The sequence below is a fragment of the Gadus morhua genome, chromosome 2 (genome assembly GCF_902167405.1).
Source record: "Gadus morhua chromosome 2, gadMor3.0, whole genome shotgun sequence".
Classification (NCBI taxonomy): domain Eukaryota; kingdom Metazoa; phylum Chordata; class Actinopteri; order Gadiformes; family Gadidae; genus Gadus; species Gadus morhua.
Window position 1 is genome coordinate 6,020,182 of NC_044049.1, and position 15,297 is coordinate 6,035,478.

General features: G+C 39.9%; 1 protein-coding gene across 1 annotated transcript; it reads right to left on the reverse strand.

Moving 5' to 3' along the window:
• Nucleotides 1–13,217: 13,217 nt before the first annotated feature.
• LOC115536005 (GTPase IMAP family member 4-like) lies at nt 13,218–15,223 on the reverse strand (the record flags this gene model as incomplete). The annotated part of the gene is made up of 2 exons (XM_030347665.1): nt 14,942–15,223; nt 13,218–13,993 (listed from the first exon to the last, which is right to left on the reverse strand). Coding segments are annotated over exons 1-2 (819 nt in total), but the record flags the coding sequence as incomplete, so codon positions are not given.
• Nucleotides 15,224–15,297: the final 74 nt, after the last annotated feature.

The following is a 15,297-nucleotide window of genomic DNA, read 5'->3' on the forward strand; positions in this document are numbered from 1 at the left end:
GTCGGGATGTTGAACTGCTTTGGCCAGGGCTCTGTTCGGAGTCTCCCGGAGGGGCTGCTGCCGAGTATGACTGTGTCACCTGAATCAGTTTGTGCTGAGAGGGAGCTTGAGTCCAGCTCACTCAAATTAGATGAGACACTGTCTATAAATTCCAGAATGATATCACTATCAGGAACAAGCGGTATGACCTTGATGGTGGCAAGATCCTTGATCGAGGAGGTTGTGCTCAGGTAAACAAATGTTCCACCAAAGTCCACATCCTTGTATTGCAGCCTGATGCATCCAACAAGTTGCCATGCTTCTTGGACCTGTTCAATGAGCTCTTCAACGGTCTCTGGCACCAGTGGTAGATCCATCCTCACTGAGCTGTCGTCACTCAACAAGATGAGGAGTCGTATCGGATTTGCCATATTGACCAATCAAGTTGCGTCTCGGCGTGAGGCTCCAGAAAGCTGCTTCAATACCACCTAAAATAACAAAGGACCGGGAAATACAAGAAACATGGCATCAGCTCGCTCAGGTTTCTACAGATTAATAAAAGCATTTTTTCCGAATGATAGCCTATCTGAGCATGGCTAACAACAAGCAAGGTTAAGGACTGTTATTACCTGGATGTGTTGAAGGAAGGTGATGTAGATGGTGATGCCCAGGCCACCGATGAAGTGCAGGCTGGCGTCAAAAACGTCTTGGATGTCTTTACACACAACAGGACCAAAGCATTACTTCACATTCACAAACACATTGTGTGGGCATAAAGACAGGTTATAATTGTAATAAGTGCAGATTACAGTGTCAATTAAGTGCCCATTTAACCTTTTTAGTAGAATTAATTATATGCAAATAGGATGTTTTAGAGAAAATGCAGACCTTAAACTTGAATATATCTCTTCAGGGTAATCAAACGCACTCCTCCCACAGTGTAATCCACCAGCGGATATGGATCCGTCAGTTCATCTGGCGCCACAAGTATTACGTCTTTGGTGGAGCTCACTTCAAGTTTAAAGGCCCTGAAGTGTTCCAAGTGCCACGCACTCAGCTTCCGAACAATGAAAAAAAGATTGTCCTTCAGAACCAACATGTGGATGATTTCTGTGAATTCAGGGATCTCTGCCAAAGATCCATGTGCAAGGATCATTCCAGTTCTGTAGTTGAATCCATCGTAAGTGACATTCTTTGCCAGACACACATTGTCCACGGTCGGGTGTTTCAGCCGTATAGCTTGTGCGATCTCCTCTTTCAACACATCAACAGAAAGAGTTTAAACATTTGACACTTCCAGAAGACGTTTTTGAGAGTACATTAATATCTGCTGTGCCATGTGAAATTGGTGTCGCTCTGCCAAAGACAACAACACATTCTTGAAAGATCTTGAATATCGAACAACTCTCTTAAAAAAACTGTGCTTTGCTTCAAATCTCAATGTCCAAAGACAGACTAATGGTCCAAATTTACGAATAAGTTGAGGATAGTGTTCCAAATAATGATGCTTAGGCAGCAGGTTGTAGTCTGGGAAAACCTCTTGAAGTCGTACTCTGTGCTCTGAGATCTTGAAATTCAAATATGCAATCGATTCCTCTGTATGAACAGGTGAGACAACAAGGTCCACAATATCCTTTAGATCAGTCAGTATTTTCCATGCAGGTTCTTCAACAGGCACCTTCTGGCCAACAAGGAAGGGGAAAAACCTTAACAAACACCAGTTCTCGTGGGAATTGCCACCTATTGTCTTGCGAGATGCAAAGGTCAATGGCACTGGATGGGGACAATTAACTTTGTCAATCCACTTAAAGGGGAAATGTAGTATAGACTCGTTTAAATATGCAAGTGTAAAGTATTTCTTAGATGTGAAGATGGACAGACATAAAGCTATCTCTGCAGGAACAATCCCTTCAAATAAATCATGGACCAGATCTGGAGGGAAACCGGTAGTGACTTTGAAATGACTGAGTTTCTCGGAAAGGACACATCTCCTCTTGACACCACAGAAATTTTTCAGAGATTGTTCCTCGATGGCTTTGAGATGGTCTGCGTGAAGGGATTCTGTTCTTGATGCTCCACTGTCTACTTGCTTAGTTTGAATTTCTGATTTGGAAGCTGTACAAAATCGGCATACATGACCACCTGAAAAACTTTCAAGAAATCCAGCGATGCTGTGGGCTCCAAGATTGTCGGCTATAACACACTGTACTGTTCCCTTAACAGATTTCCCTAACTTTGGCAAAAACACACCATGCTGTTCCAGGGAAATTAAATCACAAATGAGAGGCTCGAATACTGCTTCATAGCCATACACCTTCAAATCATGACTTCTGACTAGAAGAGCCAACTGTATCGATGACAGTGAAGATTGACAACCGGGGGACAGATTACCTAAAGTCCAATAGATGGCACAGATTTTATGTTTTCGTCGTGATGTCCCAATGGGATTACATATTTCGAAATCATCAATATAAAGGTTAAGTGAAATTGCACAGTCTTTAGACAGAAATGTGTTGTTTCTGAAAATTTCACCATCAAAGGGACAACTGTAAACTGCTTTATCACTCTCCGGTGACTGATATTTCCCTTTCAAATTGGCAGTCTTTATCAATATAGAATCTGAATTTAGAATCTGCTGCAATATTTTCAGCACGGATACATACTGTAAGGATTTTTTGTTCCTTTTGTCAAGAATATATTCCACTGGTGACACTACACCAAATTCTCTTCTATAATACGATTTGCGCTTCCAAGAAGAAGACAATGGGCCTTGTTTCACTATTGCTTTTTGAATTGGATGTGAAGAACATAGAACAGTGGCTAGCTCTTCAACAACAGATGCTTCCACATGACAATCATTATCTCCCAAAACCTGATGAATTGTTTTTAGACTAAGTGGCACAGAGTCAGTTCCAATAAGATGTTGTAGTTTATTTAGTATTATGGTACAATATGTAGATGGGCCGACATGTCCACTGGTCGATTTCCCGTAGTAAATTGATAATTTTAATGATTTGGATTTCCCCGCGACGGTTTCGCGGGATTCAGCTGCTAGTCAGGGTAGCGCGTGTCACGTGACCGTTGTCACGTGACCGTGACAACGTTATTTATTGGGAAATGGGACTAAAATGTATATAATGGATGACATTCATAGTATTATTGGTAATTACTGGTTTTATTAATTATTAATTATTAATGGTATTACTTGTAGTACAGCAAACGAAAAATGTTGTAAACAAGAAATCGTTAATATTTTATCAATGTCCTTCTAGAACCTGTCATGAACTTTGATAATCAAATCAAACGATGTCTCGAGCGCAATAGATGTCTCTGATATAACGGACATTTAGCTGCTATTCTTTGGCAATTTGACATTTTAAGTTGGCCATATGAGCAATGTTGTTTCTTAATGTTACTCATATATGAACGTAGCACGTTGAAACTGGCATGCCTGTTCAAAACATCTCCAGGACAACAAGGTTATTTTGTGTTGACGTGTATTGAATTCTTAAGGGCAAAGGTTACTCTTAACAGGCAAATTCTGTAGAAACTCCATAAAAATAAATATTAACTCACTAAGACCATTCATGAAACATCAGTAAGCTGCAGTTTGTGTAGCCAGTCAGTAATATTTTAGTTCTTTCAACTGCGACTGCTTGTAAAAAAAAATATGCAATGATGCCACCAACAATAACCAATTCAATGTTGTGCCAGATAACCTCAAATATAATTAGCCTACTTGCTATTTGTGCAAACCCATCAGATGCCTTTGAAAAAAAAACAAAAGTGCAAAGATGCTTTGTCTGAAATGAGTCCCCTTACCGTTTAATTTGGAGCAAGTGAAAAAATCACGGGCTTGTGTTATCTGTAGGGTCTCCGTTGTTGTCAACTGCTTCTCGGAGAGCTGGATGGAGAGGGTTTGCAGCGTCTCCATTCCAATTGGTGGTCAGGGTTTTTCCATTGGAAATGCATCAGTGAACAAATCGCCTGCTTGTGCCATCCGTAAGGTAGGGCTGAACGATTTCAGGAAAAGATTGCATTGCGATTTTTCTGGCAGATATTGCGATTTCGATTTTCTTCACGATTTTCTTCAAATCAAGCTTCAGTGCAATATTCATTATGTACAGTAATATTTACAAACATGACATCATACCAACATTACATGCCATTACTCTAATGTAAGAATGAAAACTAAAGTTAAGAATTTATTTTAAATGTATTTATTAAGAAACAAATGTAAACTAAAGTCCTTGACCAATTGCAGTTGTTACAAATGAACTAAAAGAGCCATCTTTGACTGTCTTAACTTGGAAAAGTACTACTACTTTTTAAGACAGTCAAAGATGGCTCTTTAAGTTAATTCGTGCATTAGAGTATAACAACAAAGGGAGAGACGTCGGAGAACCCAACGCAGTCTATTCATAATATTGTAATGACCACGGAAGAGGCAGTGAATGAAGTATTGAATAGACAGAGATTTATTAGATAGGCCTACCTAATAAACCGTTGGAACACACAAGACCGGAAACATAGCAACTCCGGTAAACAAACCCCGAGAAGCCCAATCCCTATGAGAGCTCCCCGCGCTACGGCCGTCCGGCGGTGCACAGTGCTTTTGGCCGTGATATTATATATACAAATATTATATTACGATACTATTATATAGAGCTCAGGGAGTCGCAAACGGCAACATTCACATAACGTTAGCTCAACTGTAGGTAACGCGTTTCTATAGCAACCACACAAGGTTGCAACTGATCACTAGTTTAACAACGTAGTTGTTACATTCGTATCAACTCAGCTTTAATGACGATCGATCAAACATGCACTCCTTGGTTTATTTTTACAACGGACCTCATGTTTGAAATGTATGTAATAGAAAACGATACAAGCGGCGTATTGATCTACTGTGCTCAGTCAGCAGCAAGTAGAACCGACAAATCAGCGGGCAATATGCCGGATTAATGCACCCCTCCCAGCCAATCAGAATCGAGCATTCTTAAATGAAGTAGAATAAATACAATTATATTATATTGATTTGCGTCTCTACATTGACGCGTGAACGCACAGTAAAACCGAAAAAAACGTGTCTTTGGCGATCCCGAGATCGCGTTGTCTGAAATCGTGATTTCGATCAGAAAACGATAAATCGTTCAGCACTACCGTAAGGTCTTCGTTGTCAACTTCTTGTTGGAGAGCTGGATGTAGAGGTTTTGCGACGTCTGTATTCAGATTAGGGCTGCACGATATGGGCAAAATATGATATCCCGATATTTTTTGGCTGAATGGTGATATACGATATATATCTCGATATTTTCTATAGAGTGGGATAGATGGCTTTGTCGCATTGTCCTGCATACTACGGTGAGGGTTTCAGTGCGCCCTAACTTTAATCCCCCGCCCCCTCCCTTCTCCGTTCCATTTGGGAACGTGTTTGGTTTAATTTCGCTTGTTTCGTATATTTTAATTAATTAATTAAGGGCGCCTCCAGAGGGCGCCCCCAACACATTGGATCGGCCCTCCGCTTTGGGGCCGCATTATCATCTAGAACGTGTATTAACTTTTGATAGTCTAACGTGGTCCATTATCCCTTACTTGTTGCAAGACACAGTAGTCTACACATACATCTATACATAAGGTTTCTGAGAACAGCAGGACAAGTTGGCACATCAACATTCACAAACGGAAGGCTTGCGCTACTCCATCTAGAAACTTTGAGTTGTAGCCTCATACCATAATTGAATGCCGCTTCTTTTGTAGCAAGAAGCAGCAAGTGTTATTTTCACAGAAGATGAACACATACCAAATTTTCTGATAAGCATATTAGCTTGTGCATACATCATACGATATTGCCTGCAAATTTCACGGTCATTAGACTGGTCATCAGTTATGTAATGTTATACGTTTTTAGCCTCATTACATTATGTTAAGGACTGTGCCAGGAAAGGAGAAATCAGTAGTTATCAGTTTCTTATCTGCCTTACTTCATGAGCATCAGCTGTATGTGGCCTTGGTGCCTAGATTTAATATGACAACCGCCACTGTTGTTTGGACAGGCGGGTAGACGTAAACTGGCATATAAATCTAAGTGTTATGATTTCTCTCATTCATTTCTTATGTTTGCATTTGTGTCTTGCAGAAGATGAAGGAGAATGCGTGCAGTGGGCTGAATGGAGAATTTGTGAATCAAAGGCAACACCATCAAATGCATTATGAAATTAAGCACTATCAGGTTGTCAAGGCTGTAGCTCAGCGGGTACACAAGAGGCCAAGAAGCTCTACTACAAGAAGTTGAGGCAGAAGATGAAGAGTATTACAAATTATCCAAGTCAGTTCCGACCAAGTAATTTGATTGGACAAGAGGCATTCCAGTGCTGATATAGAGTATATCAGCACTGGGTCTTTTAACTACACACGTATCGCTCCGCTTTACGGGTGTTCTCATAACCGTTAATGTTATTAACAATCTTTTTGTTGCTTAGATTGCAGCTAACTTTGCACAGCAAATATGAACATGTTTCCAGGAATAACATTGGAGTTGAATTAAGAATGGTCGCCAGAAGAGGACCAAGGGAACCTAATGTAATGCTAATGTGTTTATGTGTTGCTTGGCAACAGTTCAGTCCAGTTGCGGATCTATTTGTGTTGGCGGAGCCAAATGAATCATTAATGAACCAAAGAAATCTGATCATAATATGTTGTGAATTATTATTGTTAACTAATGAATGGTGCTTGTTGAACTGTTATATAGAAGCAATATCACTCAGGAGGGAGTGCTGTTGTACTACGGCTGGGATTCGGTCGTAGGTACGAGGCCGTTGGCCGAGTGCCGAAGAGAATCACAGCCGTGCTGATATTCAGTACAGCAGCACTCCCTCTCGTGTGATATTGCTTAATTATTCTGTTCCAAAATTCCATAAAAAGTCTGATTACTAAGAAATATTGATGTATCATTACTTTTGTCAGTTTCAAGTTTTTGTTTTAACACAGGGGTACCAAAAATCTTTATGATGTATGACTACCTGAAAGCATTTGTCGATGACCTCACCCAGCTGCTGAGAGAACCTTCAGAGGTAAACCTCTAAGGTGTGCTCCTTTTATAATACATTTAATTTAGAGGCGCCTTTCAAGACACCCAAGGTCACCTTACAGAGCATATAGTCATCAAATTATAAGCGATGCTCCAGCATGTGCTTTTCTCCAAAACAGTGTGCTATCCTCTGGTTCAGTCTTTATCATCTACAGTTGATTTTGGTACAAAAAAAGCCCATTTCACATATCCCATCGATTTAAATGCACCTCTGCTGTTTGGGTGTAAATTTTTCCATCACTATTTCTTGTTACGGAGATGAGGACAACTACTTGCCTCTTTCATGCATCTCCTTTGTCCACATCTATGTTTGAGGAATGTAATTTGAAGCCATTCATTAAGTGTTTGCTATGCCTCATTGTTTATTATACTGCATACTACATTGGCACACTTGGGGAAAAAAATTATATTTTATTCAATTTCTTCCCTGGCAGCATAATCATTACTACAGATTTTTTTCCCCACTTTATTCTGTTTTGGGCATTTCCTACCAGTGCAAAGATGTCTAATTAGTCACTGAAAGCAGTGTTCTGAAATTATATCAAAAATAGTTGTGGCCTGTATGTATGCATGGCCTTCACATATTTTTTGTAAAGCTGTACATGTCTTTAAAGATATTGATGCAGATGTTTCCACATTTACCTTTCTCAGTGCAAATGGGTTTTTTAATACGTTTCTGAAAGTAGTGCTTTGAGATAACAAACATTTAATATTTTGGATATATTTTTGGTCGCTGTGTCACAATTCAGCTTAATATTTAATATATTGTTTCTTATGGCACATTAACGAGAAAATGTCAAACTGGCACTGAATGTTGAAAAGGTTGCTGACCCCTGGTTACTGTATTCCCTCTCCCGCTCCATTACATGTATGTTCGTTTATTTCAAGTTAACTTGTTTTTCTGTGTTATTACAACCTTGCAACACATTTCCATTAATGTAGTTTGTTTATTCCTTAACAGTTTTCAAAAAACACAATCAAATGGGTATTAAAACCTTAATCTTTGTCAAGCCAAACTCTAGAGTAATTATTTCAAAGAATAGGGGCGTGGAAATCAATGAGGTAAGTGGGCTTTGGGGCTTATCTTATGACTAACTTTGGATCTGAACTAATGTGAATTGTGAGTAGATCTCATGGTGTTTACATCGCTTTACTAGGATTTCTAAATTGCAGCTTATGTGTTTTAACCCCTCTCAAATGCTACTGTTGTAATGGGGTTTTCTTAACCAGTGATCTTTATTGCATTTGTGAAAGCTTTTTGTGTGAGCTTGCTAAAAGTATATAGACCAGTTTTCCTGCTAGAAATAGTTGTAGCTGCAACATTCAATGGCCATACCTGCAGATTATCTGCAAGGATAAGCATTAATTGATCTCATTACAAAATGACAATCGAACTATCAGGAAAATTGCTAATATTCGTTACAACCTCAATTCAACGCCATTTCAACGTGTGGTAAATTACGTTGAAAATTAGCACGCAAATCATCGTTGAAACAACATAGTATTTTCGACATTCTCCGACGGTCGAGATAACGACTATCCACCACGTTGATTCAATGGTGAATTTTAGTCGTCTGACGGAAACCGACTATTTTAGAAGAAATGAAATAAGAAGAGGCGAGCATGCGCATAAAGGCTGCCCTTATGCGCATGCTCGCATGTGATTTCTGAGACTCCGCGGGCTTAAGAGCCATTGGCTAGGAGGTCGAGGGGAGGCGCGATGACGTCATGGTTTACGGTTTCAGTCGGTTTCACACGAATCCAAAACGAAACCGGGTATATTTGAAACCACCTCCGATGGTGGTTTCAGAAGTTTGCGGTTTCGGTCAGCGGATTCGCCGGCTTCGTGTGTACGGAAGGCCGAACCGTACAAGACCTTTGCGGGGCCTAACTGGAACTGCTAAGTAGTTCCAGTCAAATAGAGTACTAAAGTGAAAACATCACGTTGTCCTGGCAACCGGATTTTCTGTTCTAAACAACCGAACGAGAGATGGCGTTTTCCATTGCTTCCATGTGTTGTTTCTTTCAAAATGAAAATGAATCAATTTCAAGAGGTGAAAATCACTACCAATCGAAAAATGTCGAGGCCATTCATGTATTCCCCTGGGGTATTAAAAGGAAAAGTTTGTAAATGTTAGCCTACTTTAGTTTAGTTTTTTTTTTTTATATGAAGACAATCTATTCTCAATAGATAATTGGTAAAGCAAACTCGCAAATCAATTTCCAAAAATAATCATTCCTTTTCTATAAAAGGTTTGGCTCCGACTGCATGCAAATTCAAAATTCATATTCGACTCAAACTAAAAATATTACATTCAGGTCATGAATAAAAAAAAATAGTTTGAGAGAAATCAAAAACTTTGTTTTGTGTCCATTGGACGTATATTTAGTTCAGTTGAAATCAAACTTGGTGTCTCAAAATGCATAAAGAATGAGTTACACAATCAAATCAATAATTGTATCCTGTTTTCAATGACAGTTATTAGTTTGAATGAACAACTGCATGTTACACTTTTTACAGTGTGCTGCTGGCGGATAGAAATAGCCCCCTAGTATGGAACCTTTTCTAAATCACGTCATGTCAGAAAACAATTCAAATGTACTTAGTAACTGAGCTCCTCGAGATAAATCCATCTTACCTGACTCCATATTGGGTATTTCTTTCTCAATATTTATTTTTCCTATCGTATTTTATTTGTTGTTCAGGTCGACTCCAAATAAATCAGGAAGCAAACGCATCTTCTGTTGAAGTTCAAAACTGTTTCTTCGCGTGTGTGTGTTGACAGTGAAATAAATGGCCCGCTGCAGGAAGATTCTCATTAGTTAGGATTAGTTAAAAACAGAAATCTAAAACAACGTAGGCCATGGGTAATGACACAAGGTCGCGTTTAACTAAACTACATACCAAACTTGTAAGTTTCAGTTTCCCTATGACTACGGAAGCGTAATGTGCGGAAGTATAATGCATTCGCTTAGGAAGAAATATTGCGCCTGTTTTTTCCGAATTATACATATTATCTCACAATACTGAGAAAATTTGTATTGTGGTAAAATTATGCTTTGTTTTTCTTAATTAACGAATTGATTATCTCAGAATAGGCTACTGAGAAAAGTTTTCATATAGGCCCATATATATATTAGAGCTGTCAAGCGATTAAAATATTTAATCGTGATTAATCGCATTAATGTCATAGTTAACTCACGATTAATCACAAATTCTTTTTCTATGCTAAATATCCCTTGATTTTTTTGTCCCATAATTCTTCTAATTTTAATTCTCTTATCAACATGGTGAAGTGCATCGGCTTGTCTTGTGCAAATGATTTTTTATTGATAACAACATTGGCATATACTGATCAAAACAGGACGATACAAAAAAAGAGCCTATAGTGCAATTAAACGACTGCTTTGAACAAATGTCATTTGAACATAGCAGTCAGGCTACTGCTTCTTTGTTTTGAGCCAAAGAAAAATATATATATATTTTTTTTTTTTGTAAATAAAATATTTGCGTTAATCGCGCGATAATTTTTTAACGCCGTTAAAATTGGTTTGCGTTAACGCCGTTAATAACGCGTTTAACTGACAGCTCTAATATATATATATATATATACATATATATATATAAAAACTGTTCTTGTTTTTCTAAAATAATGAGATTCATTCATATGTTTGAGACGTTGGCATACTCGTGTCCTTGAGTAGGAATATTGTTCATAGTTTGTCCACTTTGTGCACCGCAGGACTTTGGTGTTGGCGTTTCTCAAAAATGTATTGAACCGATATGGCATCGCTTCATGGATACAAGATGATGCATCTGAAATGCATCCTCAATCATATGTGGTCAAGCGAACAGTTCGATTTCATCATTTGACATGTTAAATAAGAGGCCTATTCGATACCTCATATCGACCTCGTCTTGCCTATCCCCTTTGGAGGGTGAGGCTGATTAGCAACAACAACCGTGTGTGTGTCTCACACACACACACACACACACACACACACACACACACACACACACACACACACACACACACACACACACACACACACACACACACACACACACACACACACACACACACACACACACACACACACACGGCAGAATAAAAATGGAATAAAGGCGTCCTGTATGCTGCGGACTATTTTCTTTAAATATTCAAGGTCCTGATTACGAGAACATTTTTCTAAAAAAAGTATTAATAAAGTCCCAGTTAACTCTAAATGAAATTGTAAAATGTTTTTGTCAAGACAGAAAATATCCAGTCAGTACAGGAAATTATTTGTTTATTGGTTTAAAATATGCAAGTCATTTATATGACTGTGAAATCATTACATCTTTAATTGATTATTTTCCAGTGAATAAATCATGACAATAAAACCAATATGAATTCAGTTTTATGCAGAATTAAATCAACTGTAAAACCCATAACCCATCTGATGTTAAGTTTAAAATTAATTCAATTAACTTCATTTTCTGAACCATGTTAACTATAAAATGTAGCTTAAGCCAATGATTAGGCCCATTTCCAAGAGAAGTGAACACTACATAAAGATAAGTAAATCAACAGGTGAGAGACAAGGTGTCCAGCCGCCCCTCCAGGCCCCCCCGTACCCCTCAACCCCCAGTCGGCCGTCTGCTTCCCTACAAGAGGGCATGAGAGCCTGCTGCAGTTCTGCCCCCGCTTTTCACCCAGACTGAGGGGCCCAATATACAAAAAGAATAAATATATCAACGTCCAAATGACGCTGACATACATAAAACAACAGGTAAAGGTATATAGGTGGTAGGTGTGTAATGTATTGACTTTATGGCGTTCATGTAGTACTGCATGTCAAGTACTACAGAGCCAGGCACTGAGAACAGCTCGTGTCACTTCTAGTTACGGCATGACAAGCAGCTTAGGAGTCCTATGAAAACTGGAGGAAGCCTGTTGTTTTCGTTAGTATCATTGTTATTTTCCTGCCTTTTTGGCTGCAAAAGTTATAACATTTGGAAGGCTTGTAGAACTCAAAAGATAACCCAGAATAACACATAGGTGGCGCTATAACAAGGTCTGGAAGTTCAGCACTTCAACAGGCTGCCATTACCTCTAAGAAGGTGCAATATGCAGGAAACTTGTTATACTTGCACTATTCGTCGCGATGAACCACTTTCAATGAACCATACGGTCAGACCATTTGGTTATAGTGCAGTGACCATAGCTTGACCAAACACCCCCACTCCAAGAGATTTGCTGCCGGAGTGAATGTGGGACAATATGGTGTAGAATTCATAGCAATAATGCGAAAAACAGCAGAGATATACATTTGAAAGTTAAATACATGCATTTACTACCTCTACAACACATAGGACCAACACATATACCATAGTTTTATGGTTGCACCAATTTGCACCATTAAAATACCTGAATTATTTATCTGACAACACTACTGTACAATACAGTTGACCTCAGCTGCTATTCTTATTTTTCTTTATTTTTAATCCTTACTTGTTATTTGTATATTTTATCTTGATTGTTTGCATCGATTTTTTACCTTTCTTATATATTTAAAATGTTGAATGGATGAATCGCACCGTCTGGATTGAATTTCAATTTCGTTGTCCCATGTGCAATGACATGAAGGGAATTCTGATTCTGATTTATGATTATAACCTGAATAGGCTCGTAAACCATCCAACTACCGTCCCCACCACCGCCTTCAACACTACCTCTATCACGTTGGGGGAGGGTTCCTCCTCCCTCTTAGCCTTATACGCCTCAATCCTAGCCCTAGACTCCTCCTCGCTCCTTACCCGTTCCTTCTCCCACTTATCCTTATCCTCCTGCCTCCTCCTTACCAAATCCTCCTCCCTCTTAACCCTATCCTCCTCCTCCCTCCTTACCCTATCCTTCTCCCTCCTTACCCTATCCTCCTCCTCCCTAACCCTATCCTCCTCCTCCCTCCTTACCCGGTCCTCCTCCTTCCTCCTTACCCGGTCCTCCTCCCTCTGTACCTCCTTCTCCATCTTAACCCTATCCTCCTCCTCCCTCCTTACCCTATCCTTCTCCCTCTTTACCTTATCCTCCTCCCTCTTCTCCTCATCCTCCTTCTCCCTCTTTAACCGGTCCTCCTCCCTCCTTTCCCTATCCTCCTCCTCCCTCCTTGCCCGGTCCTCCTCCTCCCCCCTAACCCTCTTTTCCTCCTCCATCCTTACCCTATCCTCCTCCTCCCTCCTAACCCTGTCCTCCTCCTTCCTGATTAATGCCTCTGCCTCCCGGTACATGGCGTTGGTGTAACACCCTCCACCGTTTCCCTCAACAACCTGCTCCACCTTTCTCAGCAGCTCATGAACTTGCTGCACATCTTTGGGCGCCCGGTTGTTGAGAACGTGGTACCTGCCTCCACACCTGTCAATCAAAGCCTTGAGGCTCGGAGGTGCTTTGCTCAGGAACTGCTCTATCGGCTCCTCCAGGTCATCTCCCCTGGTGAACAGCACCACCGTGTGGTTTTGGACCGCCTTTTCTCCAAATGCAGCAGCCATCAGAGAGACGGCCTTTTCCACCTCCTCTGTGAAGCGTCCCAGCGGGATCACCAAGAGGAAGGCGTGTGGGCCGGGGGCCGTCAGGGCCACGCATCGACTGATCTCCATGAAGATCTGCATCTTGGACAGGTGTGTGTCTCCAAAACCTGGCACGTCCAACACCAACACCTTCTTCCTCCTGCTCCCCGCCTCCACCTCTACAGGGTAGTCAGAGGTCCCCAGTAGGCAGACCTTGGTAACAGAGCTTCCGCTAAACTCAGACAGGAAGTGTTTCCGGCCCAGGATGGTGTTCCCTGAGGCGCTCTTCCCAGATCCCGTGTTTCCAATCAGGATCAGTCTCAGCTTTTCTTCTGGATTATTCTCTCCCATGTTTGTTGACCACTGTCCCTTTGCTCCTGTGGGCGGAACATTACACAAGCTGTCCATTAAATTGCTTCGTCTTGTCCTAAAATTACATTCTTAATCTTTCGGTGAGTTATCTAACACAATGCTTAATAATTCGATAATATTAACGGTAAATTCCCATTACATTTTTTTTTCAGTTCATGATTTAATAGGTTTAGAGCATTGTCCTTTTATACTGGGTCTCGTGGGTCTCTCTCTCTAGTATTGGAATACCACAGCTCGCCACTGGGCAACTTTTGCCACAAACCTTGAGACCTTATTTTGGCAATATGATTAGACAAATCCATTGAGCACCAAACTGCTGATTTGTGTAAATATTGCAAAAGAGTGCACACAGATTTACAGGCAATTCCTTGCCAACAAATAACTGCTTGAAGCTGCCAGCAATGGGCACATATCTAAAATAGACAGCCTTATAGAATGAAGCATTTAAAGTTTTGGATGTATGGACATGCTCTTATTTTAGGCTTAACGAAAGGTAATTGAAAAGCCTAATTTATGCTTTTGCATAAATCCCAACAACAAGGTCTATGTACCTGACTTGTCTGTACTATAATGGTGTGCAAATGGAAATAAATGACAGGGATAAATGGTCTTGCAGCAGTTATTGATTTTAAGGAACTAGTGTGTGCAATAATTTATGCAATAATTTATTGTATTAATAAGTTCAAAAATACATTCACACATTTGTATAATTAAGTGATAAAGATAAGGTACAGAAAAATACAGAAAAACATGTGCGATATGTGTAATGAACATTTTAGATTCATGAAAGGATTTATTCTGGTAAGCCTACCACCGAAACCTGGAAAATTTCCTTCTTGTTGGTGGATGGAAATAGCCCCCTACCTACGGAACCTTTTCTAAATGTTAAGGTCCACAAAACAATGTAGGGTCACATACTAGTTACTGAGCTTCTGAAGATAAATCCACCTTACCTGACTCCATATTGAGTGTCTTTCTCAAGATGTATTTTTCCATATCGTCCTTGATCTGTTGTTCAGGTCAACTCCACCCAAAGAAACCAAGAGGTAGGCTAGAGCTACGCAGTTTAAAGTACAGTTAAGATCTGTTTCTTTAAAAAAGTGAGAATTGAAGTTGAAACAGAAGTTAGCGTAGTAGGCCTATACTGCACAATGATGAAAAACGAATTAGATCCTTTGAGGTATGGTCATCTCGGGCTAGGTATGACTCGTAGACTGGTAAATGCTCAACAAGTGGTTTAAGGTAAAACAGCTTGCGTTCTGAAGGTAGTTCAAGAAGCATCTCTCGAACACCGGTAAGAATTCCGTTT